Source organism: Gavialis gangeticus, unplaced genomic scaffold, assembly GCF_001723915.1.
Source record: "Gavialis gangeticus isolate Ggan-Ray unplaced genomic scaffold, GavGan_comp1, whole genome shotgun sequence".
In the NCBI taxonomy this organism is placed as follows: Eukaryota; Metazoa; Chordata; order Crocodylia; family Gavialidae; genus Gavialis; species Gavialis gangeticus.
Window position 1 is genome coordinate 60,829,964 of NW_017729034.1, and position 22,501 is coordinate 60,852,464.

General features: G+C 43.6%; 1 protein-coding gene across 1 annotated transcript in view; it reads right to left on the reverse strand.

The window, feature by feature from the left end:
• Nucleotides 1–6,432: 6,432 nt before the first annotated feature.
• SMOC2 (SPARC related modular calcium binding 2) overlaps nt 6,433–22,501 on the reverse strand; it is a 269,488-nt gene continuing 253,419 nt past the window's right edge. Inside the window, exons 10-13 of the mRNA XM_019527349.1 lie at nt 15,316–15,418; nt 13,791–14,065; nt 11,651–11,691; nt 6,433–8,119 (exon numbers count right to left, since the gene is read on the reverse strand). Coding sequence (XP_019382894.1) covers nt 8,096–8,119; nt 11,651–11,691; nt 13,791–14,065; nt 15,316–15,418 — 443 coding nt within the window. The 3' untranslated portion in view covers nt 6,433–8,095. The remainder of the gene's footprint in view (nt 8,120–11,650; nt 11,692–13,790; nt 14,066–15,315; nt 15,419–22,501) is intronic.

A 22,501-nucleotide genomic window follows, 5' to 3' on the forward strand; every position in this document is an offset into this window, starting at 1 on the left:
TAAGGTCCCTTCCAATCCTACTTCTATGATTCTATGAAATTTGTAACATAAAAGAAGTTCAGTGCACATAAACTGGTTTAAAATGGCCAAAACTGGTTTAAGATAGATCTGGATGGATGTAATACAGGGGTGGACAATTATTTCAGGTGGAGGGCCACTTACTGAGTTTTGGCAAGTCATTGAGGGCCACATAACAGGCAACCAGGGGCAGATAAATATTAATTTTCTAAATTTTTAGTGGCCCTGTGGGCCGGCTAGAATGGCCTGGCGGGTCGTATCTGGCCTGCGGGCTGCATTTTGTCCACCAATGATGTAATATCAGACTTCACTGATTTAGGTTAAGCAAGTCTATCAAACTTCACTCCCAGACCCATTCCTGACACAAGGTAGGTGTCAGTCCCTCTGCATCTCAGGATGCATTGCAGCCCCTGCTAACCCTCCCTTGCAGGTCAGGTGGTCTAGCCTCTGCCCCAGCTTGTCTGCTTCCATAAGTGGAGGAATAAAAAAGTATTGGAGGGAGGCTGAGCCCATGTCCCCCTCCCTGCTCAGCAGGTAAGTCTGTGGGGCAAGGGGAAGGGAAAGGGCTGTGGGGCAAGGGTGCAGATTGAGGCCCCAGCGGTGAGGGAGGGAGTGGGGCAGAAGCAGGGGCACAGACAGGGATTGGGGTGAATAGGGCCTCAGCCAGGATGGGTGGTGGGACAGTCAGAGCCCAGGCAGCTCATCCAGGAGCACAGTGGGGTTCCCGCTGCTGTGCGCACCCTGATAGACGCCAAGAGGGCATGGACTCCCCCAATCTGCATTCAGGGTGGAGGTGGCTGCCACTTAACACTGGACTTTGCACCTCACTGCCTTGAGAGCTGCATAATTCCATGTGTGTCCTGCCACTGGGTGGGCAGGGGTGTGGTACAGCCCAGCAGACACAGGCATGTGGTATTGTGCCATTCCTGGAGCAGCTGGAGCAGCATGCAGAGCTCAACCTGCAGTGGCAGGTCCCTCTGGCCCATGCACAGATCAGTGGGGCATGTGTTGCCCAGGACTCTGCTGGGGTATGCACAATAGTGGGACCCCCTCCCCCCCCAACCCTGGATGAGCAGCCTGGGCTCCAATTGTCCCACCACCAAGCCCAGCTGAGGACCCATTCACTCCTACCCCTGCCTTTGCTCCACTCCCTTCCTCACTGCAGGGGCCTCAATCTACTCCCACAGCCCCTTCCCCTCCACAGAATTGACTGGTACTTGCCAGGCATGCTGGGCAGCCAGTGATCCATGCACTGGGCTGCAAACCTGGCTGCATGTGCATCCCTCCTCACCCCTGCTGCAGCCAACTGGAACCCACAACCGGGCTGCCTTGCAGCCCTACCCACTGCCCCACCTTTGTGGAGGCTGAGTCCCATTAGCCCTGGCCTTCTGTTGCCTATGTCTGCTCCAGTCCAGGTAGGCAGCCTCACCAATGACTATTATGGAGCTGAGGCAGCCTCCCCAACCCCACTGGCAGCAGATGGGCATGGGCAAGGGAAGGGATGGATATTTGCCCCAGCTCCAGGTCCTCCCAACCAAGGTCTCCACAGTGGGGGGATGGAGGGAAGCCCCCAGAGGTGTGGTCTTTCCCCTCATGCAGCATGGATCTGCTGCCCTGGCCCCACCCACTTGCTGTCCTGCCCAGTCTCTCAGCTGTGGTGGGTGGCTGGGGCAGAGGAAGGAATGGATTCCTGCTCTGGTCCAAGCCCCCAAGCCCAGGTTTGCACTGCAGGTGATGGTAGAAGCATGTTTCTGTCAGGCTCAGAATACCCCAGCCCTTCCTCGTCACCAGCTCCCTGCCTGTCAGCCATGGGGAGGGGAGTGGGGGGAGCAGGGAACAGACCTCCTCCCCAACCCCCTAGTGGGTGGAGTGGAAACCCCTGAGGTGAGGCTTTCCCCCCGCAATAGCATGGCTCTGTCAGACTGTGAACATCCCAGCTCCACCCTGTCACCATCCCCCTACCTCCTGTCAGCCTTGGGGGCTCCCATCCCTCACTGTGCAGACCCCAGTTTGGGGGCCAGAGTGGAGAGTCTATTCCTTCCCTGCCCCACCCCCACAGCTGATAGATGGGGGTTCTGGTGAGGAGGTGGGGCTGGGACATTCACAGCATACCAGAGCCATGCTGTGAGGGAGAAAGACCCTGCATTGGGGCTTTCCCCCGACACACTGTGCAGACCCCAGCTGAGGGATCAGGGCTGGAGAGGGGTCTATTCCCCACCTGTGGCTGACAAGCAGGGGGCCAGGGAGCAGGTGGAGCTGGGGCATTTGCAGCCCAGAATAATTGGGAGGTGTGTGCAAGTGCCCCCTTAGCCAGTGCAGGCACCTGCCTTTCTTGGCCAACTGATGATGTATTCTGTTTGTTAATGGTCCAATCTATGCACTTTAGAGAAAGCCATATAGATTGAATCGATTCTGCCTCAGGCTTTCTGACTTTCTGTACTTAGCCTAATGATGTATCTCTCTCAAAAAACCCGTATTTGAAACTCACAGTTACTTTCACCTCACTTGAGCATCAAGTTCTATCACTCTTCTTGTGAAGTTGGTGGATCAGAATTAAGAGCCAGATCCTATTTTATCTTATATACCTAACCTGTGTGCACATGAAAACCACTTGTACTGCAGGAGAGAAATTTTCAAAATGTGTTGATCTTGGAAAGGTCAGTGGGTCCCTCTTGGCATGCTTGGTGGTGGCCAGTGGCCATGCTGGCAGTGCCACTGTGGTCAAGGGGGATAAAGTACAATCCTAGCGACCAGGTTGGTATGTGTAGTAGTTGGGAGACCTCTCTGTGAAAAAGGTCAGGATCTAGTCTACTGAAATGGACTGTCCTATTGAAAATACTGACTGATTAGGGCTGGGTGAGTTCTGGCTTCTGCTGGCAGGGGGGTGACAAATGTATCCAGTGTCCCAGAAACTGAAGGAGGTTGAGGGAATTTGGATGACTTTCCTCTCAACCAATGAGGTGTGTATCCTGCTCTGAGCACCTGATGGGAAGAAGAAATAAAACACTAGCACATTGGATCTATCCAAGGGCTCCAGAGGAGGTGGATTCAATCTGCGTTGAGAGCAGCTCTCAGACGTATGTGTATATGAATATATATGTATGTATATAGTGATTTTTTTTTTTAAGTTTTCTTTGTACATTTTCACGTATTGTTATCCATTTGTTTTAGTATTTGTTGTTGTAGTAAAAAGATAAATGCAGACATTTTTAAAATTCATTAGTATTATTCAGTGAGACAACTATAATGTCAAGTACCCTGCACTAGATGCTGCTGGTTTATATATATATATATATATATATATTAGTGAACCCAGAGGGGCTGTGCAATGAATACTGCATAATCCTTGAAGCTCGCCCACTGGGCAGGCAGAGAGGAAGATACATGGTGCCAGAAGGTAGTGTATGAACCAAAGGCTGTGTGGCTAAGTGAGATAGACGTGGTCCTGGATGGGAGGTTGTCCTGAATACTGTGTTTGGCCTCTGGTCTAAGCTGGGCAAAAACTGTTCCAGTGCTTCTCATCCATTTCATTCAATAAATAGCTGTAGGTGTTCTTTATGTGATCAGTGGACCTTAGTATAGATGTTGTTCTTAAAGAATCAAAAGAGGTGGTGAGTGGACTTTACGACAGCACAAAAAGTAGTTCAACACAAACCCCAGTAAGAAACTTATATTGATCTCTAATGTTAAGAACCAGTATGATCTCTGATGAAAAGATGCCTACACATTGACTTTATTTTAGTAGGAAAATATCCATGTACACATAACAGATTGTTCCTGTCACTATACACCACTTATATGAGCTGGCCTGTATTTTAGCATTAATAATAGTCATAGCACAAGATCTGTGACAAAAGGTGGAGGCAGGAACTAGAGAGGGGGTCACTGTTTAAATGTTTTTGTTACTGGTACAACTAAAAAATGAGGGCTATGCCATCCCACCATTATTCTATTACCTGAGGCAGGCAAATATGTCATTCCCTTTGCTGAGTGCTTTCCACATAAGCTTTTGTTTAAGGGAACAAATACCATAAAATAGTTATTCTTTTTAAATAAAGGACATACGTCCACTTATAAAATTTGAATTGAAACATTTAAGCAGGACACAGTACAGTTTGTATCAGTAATTCACTATAATCGATCTAATGTTTCAGACATCAATAAATTTAATTGGTTGCCATTTAATGTCAAAGTAATTACTCCAAAATGACATCAATTTGCCATCTTAAAGAAAACAAAAGTAATAAACCTTTCACTTTCCACATTAAAGAGTCTTTCACACTAGCTCATAATATAAAACCTAGTTATATAATACCCTAGTGTAAATATTTAAAATGGACATTAAATTATCTATGTCAGGGATGATTTCTTACCCTCTGCTAATCCACATTTTATTACTTTACTGTAAAATACAAACATTAACTAAATCGTTTTTGTTTCAATCTGTCAAACCCAAATCAGACTTAAATGTCTTTAACACATTTAATACTACTTCTCCCATCTCCAACCATCTAGGAATCCCCACTCTCTCTCTCATTCTCATTTACCTTGGGGTGAAATCCTGGCATCAGTGATATCTTAGGAAATTGTGCCATTTCTTTCAACGAGGACAGGATTGCATGATTGATTTTTGTCTTAAATCTTCATATACACTAAAAGGATCTTCTTTTTCTCTGCTCCCCATTCCTTTTGTAACCTTATTGCATTAGCAAAAAAACCCCCTAACATTCATCTCACCCTAGACATAGTGCTTGCAAAAAGATTGGTGAAGGCAGACATATCTTTGTGGACTCCCATGGAAATCAGTGGTACTCTGAATGGGCCTAATGGTTCATCCACAGGGAGACTTTTGTAGGATCAGGATAATGTTTATTAATGTTTTATATGCTTTGTTTGAATTTCTCCACTTTTTGAATGTATAGATGTAGGGCCCAGATTTGTCTTCTAGCAGATATAGAGGTCAGAGTTGAATTTTACCAGCATTCAGTTGTGTTCCTATCATGGATTTTGTTTTCTGCTCATCTCCAATTACAACTGTAAGAATTGTGCAATATTTATGATAGTTCATTTGCAGGAAGTTCGGGGCATATCATAGTGGTGACGGAGAAATATTTACATGGATATAATCCTTTATACTCTCAGATAGACTAAATCTTCAGGAAGCTATGATTTTCATAAGAGTTGCATGACTAGATCCCATACTATCCTTCAGATATTTAATAGAATGGTCATAACATTTATTTAAAATTTAAAAAGCACCTAGGACTACTCTATAAACAGCCAGAACAAATGTCTAACCAAAAATTCCTACCCCTCTATGTTTGAAAAAGGATGTCATTTTGCATCATGGAAAATTTAACAAATTGTTCCAGTACACACATTGTAAAATCTCTTTTAAAGGGAAAAGTGATGTAGGTACAGATTCCTGACTACAAAATCTGATGTTAATCACATGGGGCCCAAACCTGCAAGATGCTGAGGGGGTTGTAAGAGGTTCTGGGCATTCTTAATACCCTTTTCTCTCATACAGCTGATATGTAGCTGAGGGTAGATCAGCTCCTCTACTCATTTTTAGTACCTTACAGCACTGAAAATTATTACAGCACCAGAAAATTAATATTTATACACTACCTTAAGTGTATTCGTGGCACTTTCCAGAAAGAAAATAGCTAGCCTGAAGTCAATGGAAACTACCCAAGTCGACAATCTAACAGAGTTTTTACATGTGCTAGGGGGGTGGTGAGGGCCCTCTAACTAAAGTGTTTCCAGCATCTCGTGTATCAGTGTCCCCAAGCTTCAAAGTGGTAGCAGGGCACTTTAATTAAAGCTTGTCAAATGAGCTTTAGTTAAAGTGCCGCTGCTGCCATTTTGAAGTGTAGGAATGCTGATACACAAGATGTGAAGATGTGAAGGCTGGATGGAGCGCACTAATTACCACACTCCATCCAAGTCGATTAATCGAGTCTGCTCCAATGCACTGTAATTACAATGCATTGGAGCAGTCTCTGGGCATGTCTACAGGCACCATAAGTTCATACCCCTATTTGAGCAACTTACATTGTAACTAATTTAAGGGATGTATGACAATAGGCAAGGAGCGTGAGAGCAGAAGAGAAGTTGACACAGTATAAGATCATGAGTTTGCTTGTTGAGTCACTGTAAGCAAAATCCCATTCTATATTTTTGTGGCTTGTGTAATTCAATACTAACTAGCTTTTTAGTATGCGGCCTCAAAAAGTTCCTAATATCAGAATGATGACGGCTCAATAAGAGCTTGGATAGCATGGATCAGTGCTGGGGAGGGGGGGAAGTCAGAAGAAATAGGTTCTAAAGAAAAGTTTGGAATCATTTACTTCATTGTCCCTCTTAATATGAAGTGTAGACATGGCATAGAAAAGAATCCACCAGACCAGGTTTGCTAGAGTACTGAGCTTTAATCTAAGAAGATGAATAAATTCAAAGTTTAGCACTGCAAAAAGATATCAAATTAATTTTGAATCAAAAATGCTTTTACAAAGATAACATTTGCATCTTGGTTCCTGCCCCACCCTGCTAAAGCTTAGAGTACTAAATTCCTTTTTGTACAATTCCAATGCATATGCAGTCTTCTAACAGCACGATGGTGTGTGTGGCATTTAAATGAATAATTCTTATTTGCGACAAAGATTTCCTAAGTATGAGTTTGAGCCAGGACACCATTATGATTAGTAAGTCTACTCATTCTACACCTATCTGGTCCCACACATTATTTTAAGCAAATGGAATAACATTGCTGCTCACTGTAACATCCTCTTCATATATGACAGCTTTAAATACCAGCAGATTATTTGTCACTGCATTGATCTGTTTAATTGCTTATAATTCATTTGTGTTCAAGGGCTGAACCTTTTATTTAAGTCCCCTGCTATGAAGCTCACAGCTGCAAGCTGATGTTCCCTTAAGGCACTCCACACAAAAAAAAAAAAAAAAAAAATGGAAAAAAAAACAGAGAAGGTATGAAAACGTGTAGGAACTTCTCCCAGACAGCAAAAACAATGCCCAAGGCAGGGGTTATGCTGACTGCACCTCCTTATGGCAACTGTTCATAATTTGTTCCATGATAGCTTTACCTTCTAGTAGACCCTGGGGCATCCCAAGGAGCAGATGGGAGCTCAGCCAGGTGTAGGGGAAAGAAAAGGCAGACAAATCTGTTAAACTTTTCTTGTCTCTTAATAATTAGATTTACAATCCTCAACAAATATGCCCCTTTAGTGCTTTATGCTGATTGCAAGAACATCGTCTCAGGCTCAGTAGAGCTGAATTTGAATGACACAATAATCTATCCTATTCCTTCTCAGTTTGTTTTATTAATCATTCAAACAAAACCAAAACAAAACAACCCCCCCTAACAAAACCTATAAAGGAAGGCACCCCAGAAACAGATGAAAAAACTTTTTTTTTTTCTACAAAAGACCTAACCATAGAAGAACTGTTTGAATCTACTAGTGGTTGCATTTTTATTACATGATCTTTGGAAGCCACAATAACAAGAAGAACAAGACAAAATAAAACATCACCAACAGTGAAGAATCCATTTACTTAGAAGCTGCAAAAAATAAGTCAGCAGCAATTTATGCACTTTCCTTAGCCTTGGAAACATCAAACCTCCAACATTGCTTGGACAAAATTGTGAATACAGTAGATTTTTAAGTATAACTACATTTAAATGACTGTACTGGTTAGGAAAAACAAGGCATATGATTGAAACCAAATTAGTTAGAGTTCGGGTTTCTATCGCAATGTTTGCCAGAAAGCTATTTTTTTTAAAAAATAAAAAAGGTTAAAATGCAAACTTTTACATCTCCAACACGTACAGGTTTCAAACAACAGAGGAAGGCACATACATTGTATGTGATAATTTTTCAAAACTAGCTTTTACATTTTCACAGATTAAAAAAAAAGTCTGTTTAAATATTTTATTTCTACAAAGTGAATTTACATTTTAAAGTACAAAGTGCAAATACTACGGTTGTTTTTATTGCCTTTTGGTGAGGAAATCTCCCACGTCAAAGGGATCTGCCTTGGATATGTAAACTGTTCATCCTTGCTTCTTAGAAGCCTGCTAAAAAAGAGATATTTTAAAAAGCCACATTACTAGTGATGCTTTCAAGTAAATTCATTAAAATACAAAGATGTATTATTTACATTACATGGGGGTTTATAGGCCACTATCAGGATAAGACCCCATAGTGCTAACGGCTGTACAAATACACATGAAGAACTGACCTGAAGAGACAAAATGCTGTTCATGTAGAATGGCATAAACATTTTTAACACCTTCTCCCTCTAACTTCCTTGAGTCTGTACTTAAGCTGGTTTCTACTAAACTTAAAAGTCTATGCAATAGCAGCTCTCATGTGAGTGGGGAGCCAAGTAAGGTTACCCCAGCATGCTATATATGCCTATCTTGGCTCCCCACTCACATGAGAGATGCTATCACATGGAATTGTGTGTGTGTGTGTGTGTGTTTTATGGCATTTGCTGCATAGGAAATAGGTCACTGACTAATGCAACATGTACAAACAATAGGGGTTTTGTAACTTTTTTTCAAGGTCAAGGTTTTTCTATTATGGATCTAATTGATACTGTGTGTGTGCATGTACATATGCACAGTGGAAACAGGAAATTGAATAAGGGAATTATTTGTAGCTACTTACCTACCTTTTGGAGATCTGTTATAAATTTTACCTCACAGAAATTACATATGAGACAGCATGGGATGGTGAATTGGTAAATATGTTTACATTTTCTTCCTGCCTGCCTGCCTTCCTCCAACCCTTCCTTTCAATGTACAGAATGTACTGAAGTGCTTGATTACTCGTCCATTTAAAACAAGGAAAGAAAAATAATGTGGCCCCTCCCGTGTTCAATTGCCCATCTCCAAAATGGTGCTGACTTGATTGTTCCTTTTTAGGTGTGTGGTTTATTTTGAGTAGACTCTTCTCAGGCTAGTTCATTTCCAATGGCTTACTTCCAAGTGAAAGCTTTTGTAATGAAAGCCACCGCTTGCATTTGTGAGGTACATTTGTAGCCATGCATTGTAATAGTATGTAACTGCCAACACAGGGTTTGCACGACTGGCTTTAATTCAAGGCTCTCATTTCTCAGCAACAGCTTTTAAGAATAACTGATACTGAGTCAGCAAAAATACTGAAAGTTTTGGGGTTTTTTTAAATGGAACCATTAGGGCTCTTTTATGATAGATCCTACATGTAAGAATCAGATTACAGGAAAAGGAGAGAGGAAGGCATATTATGCTTTGAGTGTAATGCACGTGTGCCAGTAATTGCTATTATGTAATTAAAATAAACCTTTGAACATTTTTTGGGTTCTGCCATAGTAATTGTTTTCAGGCTGCCTTGTAAATGATTTGGGGGGGATTTGAAAAGTTAAGACCATAAACATTTGCTTAGACAAAAAGAAACTTATCGCATCTCTTTACTTATGAGAACATTTTTCTTTTCATCATAGGTGTGTAGGAGGTCTCTGGTTAAAACCCACAACAAATGTAGAGCTTGCCTTAGGAAGTGTGAACCTCACATCAAACAAATCTAGAGATACAGTAAGTAACAAATTGACTAGCAGCAAACAGACAAATATTTTTTCTTGACTTTTGAGGATGCTGTATCAATTTCACTTTGTGTTTTGTTTTTTGGCAAGTAATCTGACTTTCTGATGGATGGGAAGGTGATAAATAATTAACCACAATGATGTCCTTTTTCTATGAGAACTCATTCTCTCTTTAATGCTACTGTATAATCTCTTGAACCATTACTTTAATGCAACAAATTGCCACTGTGGAGGGAAGGACGAGGGCAGCTCACAGCTCAGGGGCCACTCAGCCCACCAGCAGCTCCCCACCCAGGCTGCAGGCAGGATCTGCCAAAAAAAGAAAAAAAGGACCAGACCCCTCACCGCTTCTGCCTTCAGCAGGTGCCAGTGAGGGGCCTGGTCCTTTTTTTCTGTGGAGCTTGCCTGCCTCCCACATGGCCAATGGGCAAGCTGACTAACAGCTGCAATGCATATACTACATCAGTAAGTTGTGTAGTTTGCAATGATGCAAACTCATCTAAAACCCTCAAAACTCACATACATATAATGTATGATGCCATTAAGCATCACAAAAGTAAATTTTCATCATGTGTACATCATGACATTGTCACATGTACAAGTGCCCTTGGATACATAATGGTTGAAGTGCTTCTGCTAGTGGACTGCCTGGCATCAAAGTAACAGGAAGTTATCTCCATGATGCCTGATGAAGAGAACTGTTAGCATTAAGAATATAGAACTATAAAGCCATTCAGACAAAAATAGGGTCAATACAAAATGCACAGTTTTCTAAACCTTCTCTGGAGCTTTCTTAATGCATCCTGTGTATTGGGTGCCCATCTTGTCTTAATTATAACATACCCTGTTAGAATTTTGTATGTTGTACAGAACCAAGCACACTGTCAGTACTTTCCAAATAATGTAAGGTGGTGTTATTCAGAACACTAGGAGTAAAATCCTGGCCTACTCAGCATTTAGGATCTCTACCGCCATGTGTTTACCAGAAAAATAAAGATGGCCTGCTGTAAAGATTATAAACTGTAGTTGTAACATATCTGCTGGTCAAAGTAAAACCTAAATTCCCCTTTTCCTGCATAAGGTTTACATCTACCAGTCAATAGGTTTTAAGCTACAATTGCTTTGTCTGCACTAGGGTTGCAACATGTTAAAAACACGTATTTCTGATTGTTAAAAGAATGTTTCAAGAGATACGTAAACTTTGTGTGGGTCCTCTGCATAGGAAAGCTGGTCAACCAGCCTGAGATCATGTGTACTTGGGGACTGTCTGGAATATCATGGCCAATCAGCCAAAGTCAGTGACCTGATAGCATAAATCAGGGGTGTCAAGCATCCAGTTGGTGGAGACATTCTCCCCAGCTTGCTGCACTACCACCAGGAGAGGGAAAGTTGGAGGTGTGGCAGTGTGGAGGTCTGCTGCAGCATTTGGGGCTCCTCTACCCTGGGGGCATAGCCCTCAGAGACAGAAGGATGAGCAAAGGCTGCGCCAACACAGCTCTGCTTGTCCTGCCACTGTCCTGAGCCCCAGGCTGGATCCACCACTGCTGTGTCCTGTGCCAGATCTGGCCTGTAAAGGCCCCCATGGCACAGGTTCAGCCCAGGGTGAGTTTGACAACCCCAGCATAAATTAAAACCTATTTAAATCTCTGTGTTGGGCCCCCTTTAACATGCAAAGCACCACCATATCTTAATGATTTCCATAAGAGGGTTTAATTACAATGATCCCAGGCCACTTTATTCTTGAATGGAAATGTCCATATGTGTGTTTTATGTGGTTTAAATGTACACTTCGACTTTGCACCTTCAGTTGACTTGCTTAGTTTTTCTGAGAGAGCCTATGTGGAGAATCCCTTAGTAATATGGCTGTTTGCTGAGTATCTGCATGTGGAAATTCTTCCCTCACTTTCAGCCACAGAGAAGTGAATACATATCATCTGTAAATGCAGCCCCAAAGCTGCAACAATAGCAGTTAGGAAATTCCTTATGGCAAGGGAGAAGAGAAGAGGCTGCGCCCAGTACTCACCTGCCTGTTGGAAGAAGTGCTTTCAGCATTAGATTTAGGGGCTGATAAAGAGAGAGGGGAAAAAAGGGGGAAATAAGGGGGAAAAGTGTTATGACAATGGCTTACATGTTGTTATGAGTCACATTCCCCAAAACAGGAAGCCCCCATTGTGAAATGCCATTCTACAAAGCACCACATACTTTCTTCATAAATGAGCATTTTGTTCTGAGTATCTAACTGAAATGTGAATTTTCTTCTTTCCCCCTCTCAGTGACACAGCTGCCCACTCACTGGACTGACTTGAAAGCTGACTAACAGGATACTTCCCCGTAAATAAGTTAGGCTTGTTTAATGAATGTTGTCATGTCCTGTGTGAATGCTAGACATTGCAAACTCATTTATTCCTTGGAATTTAATTCTAACCTCCCTCAAGAACAAAGAGCATGGAAACGTGGTAAAATGTCTGAAGGCATTTCCTTCACTTTCCTTATAGACACTGCAAAAGAGCATTAGCCTTGCCAGTTGAAAGGCATCCTTAAAATTCAATATAAGAATGGGAAGACTGTCATTTGCGTTTAGATGGCTAGTAAGGAGCTATGGTGCATTAACCCAGATTGCTACTCTGAATCCAGGGTGGGAAGCAGGTCCATGAGGCTATTACTCCACCTGATCTCACAAGTGAGTTGGTGGACAGAGATAGGGTGTCATGGTTAGAGCACTTTGCTGGAAAGTCAAGCAAATGATGTTTCATGTCTCCTCTGAGTGACAGTGGGGCCTAGAAACCTGCTTTTTTGGTGAATGCTCCACTCACTTGGCTGTTGAGGCTAGAACATGAGAGAGTCCTTCTCCATCTAACACCCATTAATCATAGGTTTCTGGCTAGCTATACTTTTGTGAATGAGACATATGTATCCATCTGCAAAGGGCGTGCACAAGTAGCTGTTTACCTGCCCAGTGACTGTATGTATAGTCTATTGCAGAAGTTGGCAACCTATGGCTCACAAAGGTCTGATTAGGCCTGCGTTCTGCTAATTTGTGCCAATCCCCAAATGCTGCCCAGCTCTCGAATTTAGCCCCCAATCTGCATTCCATGGTTTGCTAAGGGAAGGCTGACCCCCTGACACTATCCCAGCTTTCACTGCTCTGCGCAAGGGGCTGCTCTCTTGCTTCTGCACTGCATCCTCTGTTTTCTGTTGCTGCAGAATTAGTTAATCCAAATTGTCGCTTGCCACGCTTTTTTGGCAGCATGTTTTTGCCATGGCTCCATTGGGAGAGTGAGAGAGCAGCCCCCAGCACAGAGCAGGGGCAGTTGGGGTGGCAGCAAGGGAACTGTGAACTCTTGTGGTGGTCAGGTTGCCGGCTGTGTCCCACTATTAGTAAAAGGTTAATGAACCCCTGGTCTATTGCATACAGTCAGTCTATACATTGTGTCCACAGGCAGGGCAGTGGCAACGTGTAGGGGGTGCACAAGGGTGCACGTACACCCTCTGAGAGTGCTGGTGCACCCCCTGATGGGCCGCACTCCCCACTTAGGTGATGGGCGGTGGGGAGCCCTGCAAGCTCTGGCTGGGGAGTGGGAGTGCCAGATGAAGTGCCGTAGCCACTTCCGGGAGCACTATGGCTGCTTCCCGGTCAGACCCCCCCCCCATCGGTCGGCAAGATTAGCCATGGGGGACCCTCCTCCTCCAGTCGCTGACTGGTCGCTGGGGGGGCACGTGCCCTCCCTAAGGTGGCACCAGTTGCCCATGAGGCAGGGCATGTTGCTCTCTGCGCCTAAGTGCAATGGACAAAGGGAAACAGAATTTTGCCTCAGGAGCCTGATTTTGCTTACACTAAGACAACTGTAAATGGCTCCTGTGGTGCAAAGTTGCCTTAATATGTCTGTAAATGGGTAAAGCCATTACATTTACACCCAAGCCTCTCTGCTCTGACTCAGTGTTTTAAAGGAGATGTAGGCTGTTAAACATATTTCAGTTTCCTCATTTGTAAGATAGGGTTAATGACATCTATCCATCTATTTTCCATTAAGTGTTTTTCCCTTTTTCTCTTCTCACACTTGTAACATCTTTTTGTAACATCCTATGTGTATGTGCCCTATGAAATATAATATCTTAGTCTGGTTTTAAAAAATCTAGTTAAAGAATAGAAAAAAGGTTCTTACTATGGCGTTTCTTTGTATCTGCTTTACCTTCTTCTTTTGTTACTCCCAGGCAGCCCATTAGTTCTTGAACTGACAGAGATTTGTCATTGTTCACATCACAGTATTCCACAAACTTCTTCACACATTTTTTTGGTTTTGACTTCTTTCGCAGAAATCTCTTAAATGGCTTGATTTCTTTCTTTCCAATGTCACCACTGGAATTTTTATCAAGTTGCTTGAAATACCAGTGGACAACCCTCTCTTCCAGGGTGTGATTCGGATCAGGTTCTGAAACCCTGAAATAGAAACAGAACATTATGCTTCACTTCTAGTCACAGAATCCTATTTATACTATTGCACAGGAACTATTAGATCATTACCAGTGACAACGATATTTCTTCTTGTGGGTTTTTCAGTGAACTGGGGTGGTTTGAGAAATCATTAGGAACTAATCTTTTCTGTCTTTTGAAGCCTGAGTGAAGCAGACCAGTGTGCTCCAAACAAACACAGGTCCTTTGAGAAGAGCCAGATCCAGAGAGACAAAACACAGAAAGATAAAGGGAGCAGTGAGAATCTCTCTCAGGCGAGGCAAGGATGCCAAATTATCTTTTTACCATAAAATAGTGAATATATAGAAATAGCTCCATCTCTTATGATTTAATGATATAATTAGAAAGGAGACATAGTTAATAATGAAAAATACCAAGTGATTTAGTGTGTAACAGAATTGAGGGTCTGGAAGCTGGGTGGTTTTCTTGCTAATAGCATCAGCACCTCTAGGAAAGGTTTCACTGCAACAGGCATGTTCATTCAATGTATGATTATACAACATTTGTATTTAAAAGAAGGAAAGGAAACAGTGCTCCACTTGACATAGAATCTATTTCTAAGATTAATTAATGGCAACATCTCATTACAAATTCTACACTGAGAAGTGGAAACTATTATTTTCCTTTCAATGTGCTGTTTAAAACTCCCTGTTGCAGAAATTGAGCTACTTTACTGGATGACCCTACTGCTTTTGCCCTCTATTTAAATATAGCTCTCCCTCTCTGCTACTTTGATATGCTGCATGCTAAATTTCAGATTAAAGGCTAAATTATGGCTTTAAACTATTGTTTTATGATGACACATAGAAAGGAAATATTTTATTACAGAAATTAAAAGCAAAAGGACATTTCTTTATATGGGAAAGAAATATTCCAGCTTACGTAACTGCATTTTCTATAAAACCAGGAACAGAGCCCACTTCCTTCAAGTGAAGTGCAAGAAGTATGAAAACACATGAAGGCTGGGATGAGTTCAGTTCACCTATAACGGTATTGCTGCCATGGCTTTTTGTAGTTTTACTTTATGGATACAGCCTATCATAATAATTCTTCAGGAAACATTTCTTAACTGTTCTAATAGGATCTGTTTATCTGGTGTGAAAGTGGAAATAGAACTGCTACTGGAAAGCAATTCTATTACAAAATACAAATGTAACCACAACTCTTTTAAAGGTCCCTGGTACAGATCCATTTCCCATCAGCCACCTTAAACATACCTGCTAGAAGACAATGATGGATCAGAGACTGCATGTACCATATCTGTGGAAAGTGCATCTAGAACACTAGTCAGGAACTCATTCTTCTTGGCCCCTGGACAACCTAGAAAGACAACAGATTTTATTTTTTCCCCCATTTTGTTTTTTTTGTATAATATCATAATTTAAGTTCCAGCAAATAGTTCATTCTCAGCAATAGACCTGAACCAGAATCCAGTCTCCCATGAACTTTGGAGAAGTTCAGAACCTGATCCATAGCCAAACTCCTAGATGCAGGCCCACTTCTAGAATGGGAGAACAGATCCAATATCCTTTAAAACTGGAGTGGTCTTGATACACCTCTAGACTCCATGACTTGGTTCCATCTCCTATGGATTCTAGATTTTTCTCTGATTTGTAAAATAATTACATTGTTGGGATCATGTTCTGAAAATAAATAATCTGAATTGTGCATATTACACAGATAATTTGACAGTGCCAAGTGCAACGCCATGCCTTTGTGCTTAGATTTTCTCCTTTATCACTTGTAAGTATTGTTTGTTAAGCACCACTAGTGTGCAGCACATAATCCCTCTGGCTAGGGACAGACATTACACATAAGCCAGTTTAAGTGATCAGAAATTGGTTTAAACCTGTAACAGAACAGATGTTCACTGCTCATAAACCATTTTGAAATGCTGAAACTGGTTTGAGATAAACTTGGTTGAATGTAGTATCAGACTTAACTGATTTTGGTCACACCAGTTTAAGCAATATCTGTCTTAGACCCCTTGCTGGTTTAAGTTAAATCAGACTCCCCCAGCATCCTGGCATGCTCTCTGGGCTAGGTGGGCTCTCTGCTCCACAGCAGGGCTCACCCCTCCCCTCTGCTCCCTGGATGCAGCTCCGGCAGAGACTTGTAGACACAGCAGCATCTGCTTGGTTTCCTCCTGCTCTCTCTCTCCCATCACCACTCCCTGCTAAGCAAGAATTCCTCATCCCCTCTGCCTTACACAGACACCTCAGCATTAGCTAGCAGACCACATGCTGGCTACAGTCCTGTGCTGTGGCAGACAGCAGTGTTGGCTTAGGGCTTTGTGGAGCTGATCAACAGCTCAGCTGTTAATGTCCCTCTGTTCCTTCTTTGTTAAAGAAGAGCTTGAACTAATGAGAGAGGCTGTTTGTTTTCTGATGGGGTGATGAATGCTGATAAGAGAGCTGATAAATGCTCTGTTATTAAGGGGGAACCACTTCCTAATCCTGCTGAGGCCTGGCCACATCCCCTTCAGTGGAAAGGAAGGGAGGGCTGCTCTAGCGCCCCCCAGCTTCTAGCCTGCGCCACTGCAGGCATGTGCCTACATGTCTGGGATGTTTGTCCAGTTACAGAGTGATTTAGCATAGCCAGGTTAGACTAACCTGCAAAGATTAAATCAATTCAGGCTCAGGCTTTCTAAATGTTGGCCTCTGTGTCTCTCTTCCCCATCTGTTAAATAGGGATAATAAGCCCTTCTCCCACCATTTGCTTATCTTGTGAATTTCAGCTGTAAACATTGTGGGACAACGAGTCCCTCACCTTGGTTGGTACCTTTAGGACCACAGTGAAACTAAATAATCAAAAAATGATCTCTGCTCCTGGAAGTTAATATTCTAAAAGGGATTGACAGCATACATGATACATCAGATAAAAATGCACTGAAAGATCCAGTTTCCAAGCAATGCAGCTGGGGTACAAGGATTCAGTTGACATTCACATAGCTCTTGACAAGAAGATCCAAATGTTAAATTCTCCTATACCTATAAATGGCTGAACTAAATTCCAGGATGATCCAAATACCCACTAACTTTGTATATGGGAAGGGGCCTGTAGCAGGGCACTAAGGTGCCTGCTACTGAAAAGCAGCAGTATGGGCTCAGGTGTTGGTTGCTAGGGGCAGCCAGGAGGTGCTCAGGGCCAACCCCTGGTGAGTCTGCTGACCGGAAGGGGCAGGGCTGACCACTATAAGACCCAGACGGGAGGCTGTGAGTGCTCTCTTTCTCTCTCTCTCTCAACTGGCAGCCAGACAGAAGGAGTACTGTTTGACCAAGGAAAAGAGCTTGGCCCTGAAAGGGGAAAAGGGAAAGGCCTGGATGTACAAGCCACTAGTTATACAGGTGAGAGATGTTGCGTAGTTTGGAGAAAGTTTTAGCCAGGAGGCTTAGATTTGCGTCACAGCCAACTGGCTGGCAGTATTGCTTTTGTTGTTGTTGTTACACCGGAGGACCGGGTGAGGCTATTAGGGGTTGGAGGAGGCCTCACAGGGGCTCCACGGTAGCATGGGGTCCCCGGTGCCAGAGAGGGCACATCATTCAGGGGTGCACTGACCCCAGCGCAGAGGATTGGGAGCCAAGTAAGGCCGAGGCCGCCTAAGCCCCACAGGAAATTTAAGACCCGAGGAGGGGATTTGGGGGCCAGGCACAGCTACGGCCACCTGAGCCCCAATTGCGAGAAGCCCCAGTGCGGGCCATTGCAAGACAAGCCAGAGAGCGTCCGCGGGGCGTAGGCTGTGAGATGAGCCAGAGAGCGCCAGTGAGGGCGCAGTTTGCGAGACAAGCCAGAGAGCGCCCGTGGGGGTGCCGAGCATGGGATTGACCAAACAACATCTGGTACATCTGTGAGGCTTGGGGTGTGGTACAGGGGTGGTTGGAGCCACACTTAGCCCATAAGGCTGGGGTGTACCGAGTCACCCAAAAGAGAACTAAGACTGGGATACATTAGGGTACTGTGATAGAGAGGACTAAGGGCAGCCTCCCTTAAACATTATTAACATCAAAGATGTGGCGGGCGAGATTGTGAGGGTGCTTTTAATAGCACCTTGGGAGGGTAGGGGGCTCTAGGGGAGTTCACGGCCACCCCTACAACGACGCCCTGTTACAGGGCTACTAGGGACTGGAAGCAAAAGTAGATTCTGGCAGTTCAAGGCTATCTCTAGAATATTAGTGGAAAATTCTTCCATGAAGCCTAGTTACTCAGGCATTGGCGATGTGTAGAGGGGGTGCACACAGGTGCATGTGTACCCCCTGAGCATGGTGGTGCACCCCCTGTGAAAAGGCACCACTGACATTGCCAGCAGCACCTGTGGGCAGTCACCACAACCCCCCCACCACTGACAGTGCCACAGCCACCTGTGGGAGTGCCCTGCTTGCTGCCACCATGCTCCTGCCGCCAATAGTGCTACCACCACCTGCAGGAGCTCGCCCTGCCCCCTCCCCTCCCCCAGCCTCTGAGGGCATGCAGCATTCATGTACTCAGGTGTTCCTCCACTAAGTTGAAGAGGAAAATGTTTAGAACTCTTGTGGAGAAGGAAGATTAGTCAGTCAGTAGGGATTCATTATTTTATTAGACTTCAGAATGACCCTTGGAGCAGAAGATGGAGTTATCTGAAACTAAAAAGCCTAGTCTTGCCTGGAAAGTTGTTTTTTAATATGTCCCATGTTGATCCAAGGAAATGAACTGCTGTTATGTTACCCGTGAGCTGTGGTCCAGTAAGAATGGGCTAAGCTGATCAGTTATTGTGTGTAGCAACAGCAGCAGCCACCGCACATTATTATGTCTAACACATTTATGCAGTTATGGGTTCCCAATCTCTTCTATTTTTCCCTATGGCACAGGGGCGATTTTATTCATATAACTGTAAGAGGCATATCACAGGAATTCATTGAAGCAAGTTCCACTATACTGCATGTACATATCTGAAACCAGACATGATTCTCTCAAAAATGTCCCTGTTTTCTTTAAGATCTCTTGACTTCCCTTTAGTTATGTTTGTTTCCTATACAAACCATAATCCAAAGCTCAGTACATAAAGGCAGTGAGGCAAGCACTTTAATAGAAATCACGTAATCATAGAAAAGTAGGGTTGAATGAGACCTTGAGAGGTCATCTAGCCTGAACTCTCCTATAAAAAACAATTGTTTAGGCCATAAGCAAAACTACACAATCTACCCTGACACAACCACAAGACATAACATCCTAACTTGCCGAAGGTAAAGCAAAGGGACCACAGCAGCCAACATCAAGATGCCACAAAGGTTGTTAAAATATGCTCTAGCGAACCAAAGAAGAGGGCCATTCTCCTCTCTGTACAAGAAGGTAAAAATACCCACAGTTCATACCAATCCAAACCTTGGGTAAAATTCCTTCCTGACCCTAAATATAGTGATTGGTATGACCCAGGGGGGACAAGACCCTCTAACAAGGAATCTCCAGGTTTAAGTCCCAATCAGTCAAAATCTCCAGCTTTGGCTGCAGCCAACACCCAGTGCTTCTGAGAAAGTCCCAAAAAACAACTCCCCCCCCCCACACATATAGTGGAAGAATAGGGGGGAAATTCCCTCCTGACCCCATGTGGTAACCAGCAAAGCCTAGAAGAATGGAAAGCATCAAATACTATACATTCTGCTCTGTGACCTGGACACAGCAAGCACAACTCCACACATCATACCCTTTTACTGGGCAGCCATAACTCCCCTTTCTGTATCCCTTCCATACACTTATCCCAGCTTCTTTGATTTTCTTTCACAGCTAAGCCAGTTATGGAGCACTACTTCATTCTCCTGCTGCTGAGTATGATTCACTCCAATACCCACCTGCTTTAGACTGCAGAGTTCTTCCCAAGCTCTTATCATCTCTCATACTACTCTATTCTAAATCCCAGCTATTTTAAAGGAGTATAAAAACTGAAGGCATATTGTTCTGAATTATTCATAACACTGTTCATTGGGGTTTCAGCAGTGCTGGTATTCTCCAAAGCAAAATGACTATTGGTAATTTAGAGCCATGCACTTTAGGTCATGTAACTATTTCACACTGCTGTAGGTGAAGCCAGAAATTAGACACACAATGCAACTGAGTGATGAAGGCAGGAAAACCTTCTTCATTTGTGATTTGAACTCTGACAATGTGATCCAAGATAAAAGTGAAAACTGTTCCTTGAGAAATCATATTTTAAGTATTTCTTCAAGTATCTAAACGCAGTTTTGCATCCTCTGGGGATGGAATCCAGTTCAGTTACATTGGGCTTCTATACACATTCAGGGAGGCTTCAGGGAGGTAATTACCACGCTCCAGCAGACTCCAGTGTCACTTGTATCAGCATCCCTGCACTGAAAATGGCAGTGGGGGCACTTTAACTAAAGCACCCTGCTGCCATTTTCCAGCCTGAGGGTACTGATACACATGACGACACTCTGGGTGCTTTAATTAGTATGCCTTTCAAAGCCCTGCTAATTAAAGCCCCCCCCCCACACACATGCACACACTTCCTGGAGCACATCTATAAATGCCAATAAAATCTAAGTGTGCTCTAAGAATGAGGCAGGTAGATTGGAGTGGTAAAATCAATTCCCAACCTTGGGTCAGAGGGGTGGGACTCCGGTGCAGTTTATCCCACTTTGCTTCTCCTCACTTCTACTGCCATTCCTCGAACTATTATTTAGGACAATGCCTGTAGCTCCTCAGATAGCTGAAGTTACTGAATTCACAGGGCTTCAAATCTGTTGACTCTTCCTGAAGCCTTCTTTACTGCCCAGGAACTATAGGGGGGCATACCTGCCTGGCTGCTCTGTCCTTGCATCTTTACAGAGTCTTCATTCAGGACTAATGGTAGGTCCATGTGCTCATTCTGTACTGCATGGGGGAGTATCTAAGGGAGTGTCAGTGAGGAGAAGCTACTATCGGATGTTGGATTTCTCTCTCAAGCCATTTGTCTCTCTTTCCAGCCTGGAAAGCAGATAAGAGTTGACTCAAATGTATCAAGCTTGTTCTGGAACTCGAAACAAATATTAGCTTGAAGTTTTTATGATGTTGAAAAAAGTACTCATATATTTTTTTATTAGTCATCTCTCTCTCACTCTGTTTTTATACTATGTCTCTGCATTTCCAAGTTCCATTTGGGCTTGGAAGCAGAAATATCCAAATGCTAAAAGAAGAGTTGTTTCTGTAAGAATTCCAGCACAGTTCTGCAGACACAAAAGGTTCCAATACTGTTCTGATAGCCTGCCAAATTTATCAATGTTGATCAAATGCTTGCAAGCTTAATTAATCAAAAGCAAACTATAAAACTGAGATACAAAGGCTTAAGCTGTTTAAATTAACTCGTGGGTTTTAGGTACCTGATATATGGGCTGCAGTTTTCTGAAGGGGAGCACTCAGCACTTTCTGAAATTTGGGTTCTTTTTCAAATTTATCATGTTGAGCATTCACTGGCACTGGCCAATTCTGAAAACATGAGTGTAGATTCTCATAGATCTTCCTAATGAGAACCTTGTATTTTAAGTACAGCATAGGTTTAAAAAAAAGTATGATAGACCTGATTATACATTATACATACCATGCTTTTAAATAGAACTTCAGGAAAATATCTTTCCATTATAAAAAGGTCAAATGTATTTTTCAAAATGTTTGGACATGTCTACAAGTCTTCTGCCCAACCCTAAGTGTGCTGCCAACAAAAGAAGCACAAGAGACAAGCAATTAGACAGAACAGATGGCTTGTAGCAGCCCTGAGTTACCTGCTCAAGTTCTCTCCCTCAGGAGAGCCTGTGAACAGCACAGGAAGCTGGCAGGGGGCATTCAGGTCTGCTTCATACGGCTTAAGGCCAATCTAGGCCTCGATGTGTTATATAGTTGTCAGACTCCAGTGTGCCTGGGCAGGAGTGAATGGGCTGGTCTTATATTGTTGGTGACAGAAACAGCATTGGGAGGGAAGTTGTATTGATATAGTTAAGACAGCCTTTTCCTCAGTTTCTTACAGTTACTCATTGAGTGCTGACAGACATTTAGGCCCCAACTCTAAATCATGGCACTTTACATAAAGCACCATGAGTAAGTGCTCCCCCCACACAACCCAACAGATGCTTGCCTGTTGTGTGGGGTGGGGAGTTGAGCCTGCCCAGCGAGCTGAGTAGCCACCCCTCTCTCCAGCTGCGAAACTGCCTCTCTTCTCAGCCCCACTCCACCCCAGTGCCCCCTCCCAGCTCTGGGGCTTTCACCATGGAGGGAGTGGGGAGGAGGAAGGGGCAAGTAAGCAGCAGTGATCTGCTCCCTACATGATCTACCAGCTTGCTCAGCCTGAGCTGAAGGGGTGCAGGGGTGGGTTGGAGCCACATACCCCCACTTGGTGCACCTGGCCCAGCCCCACCCCACCCCACCCCACCCCCCGTACCCCAG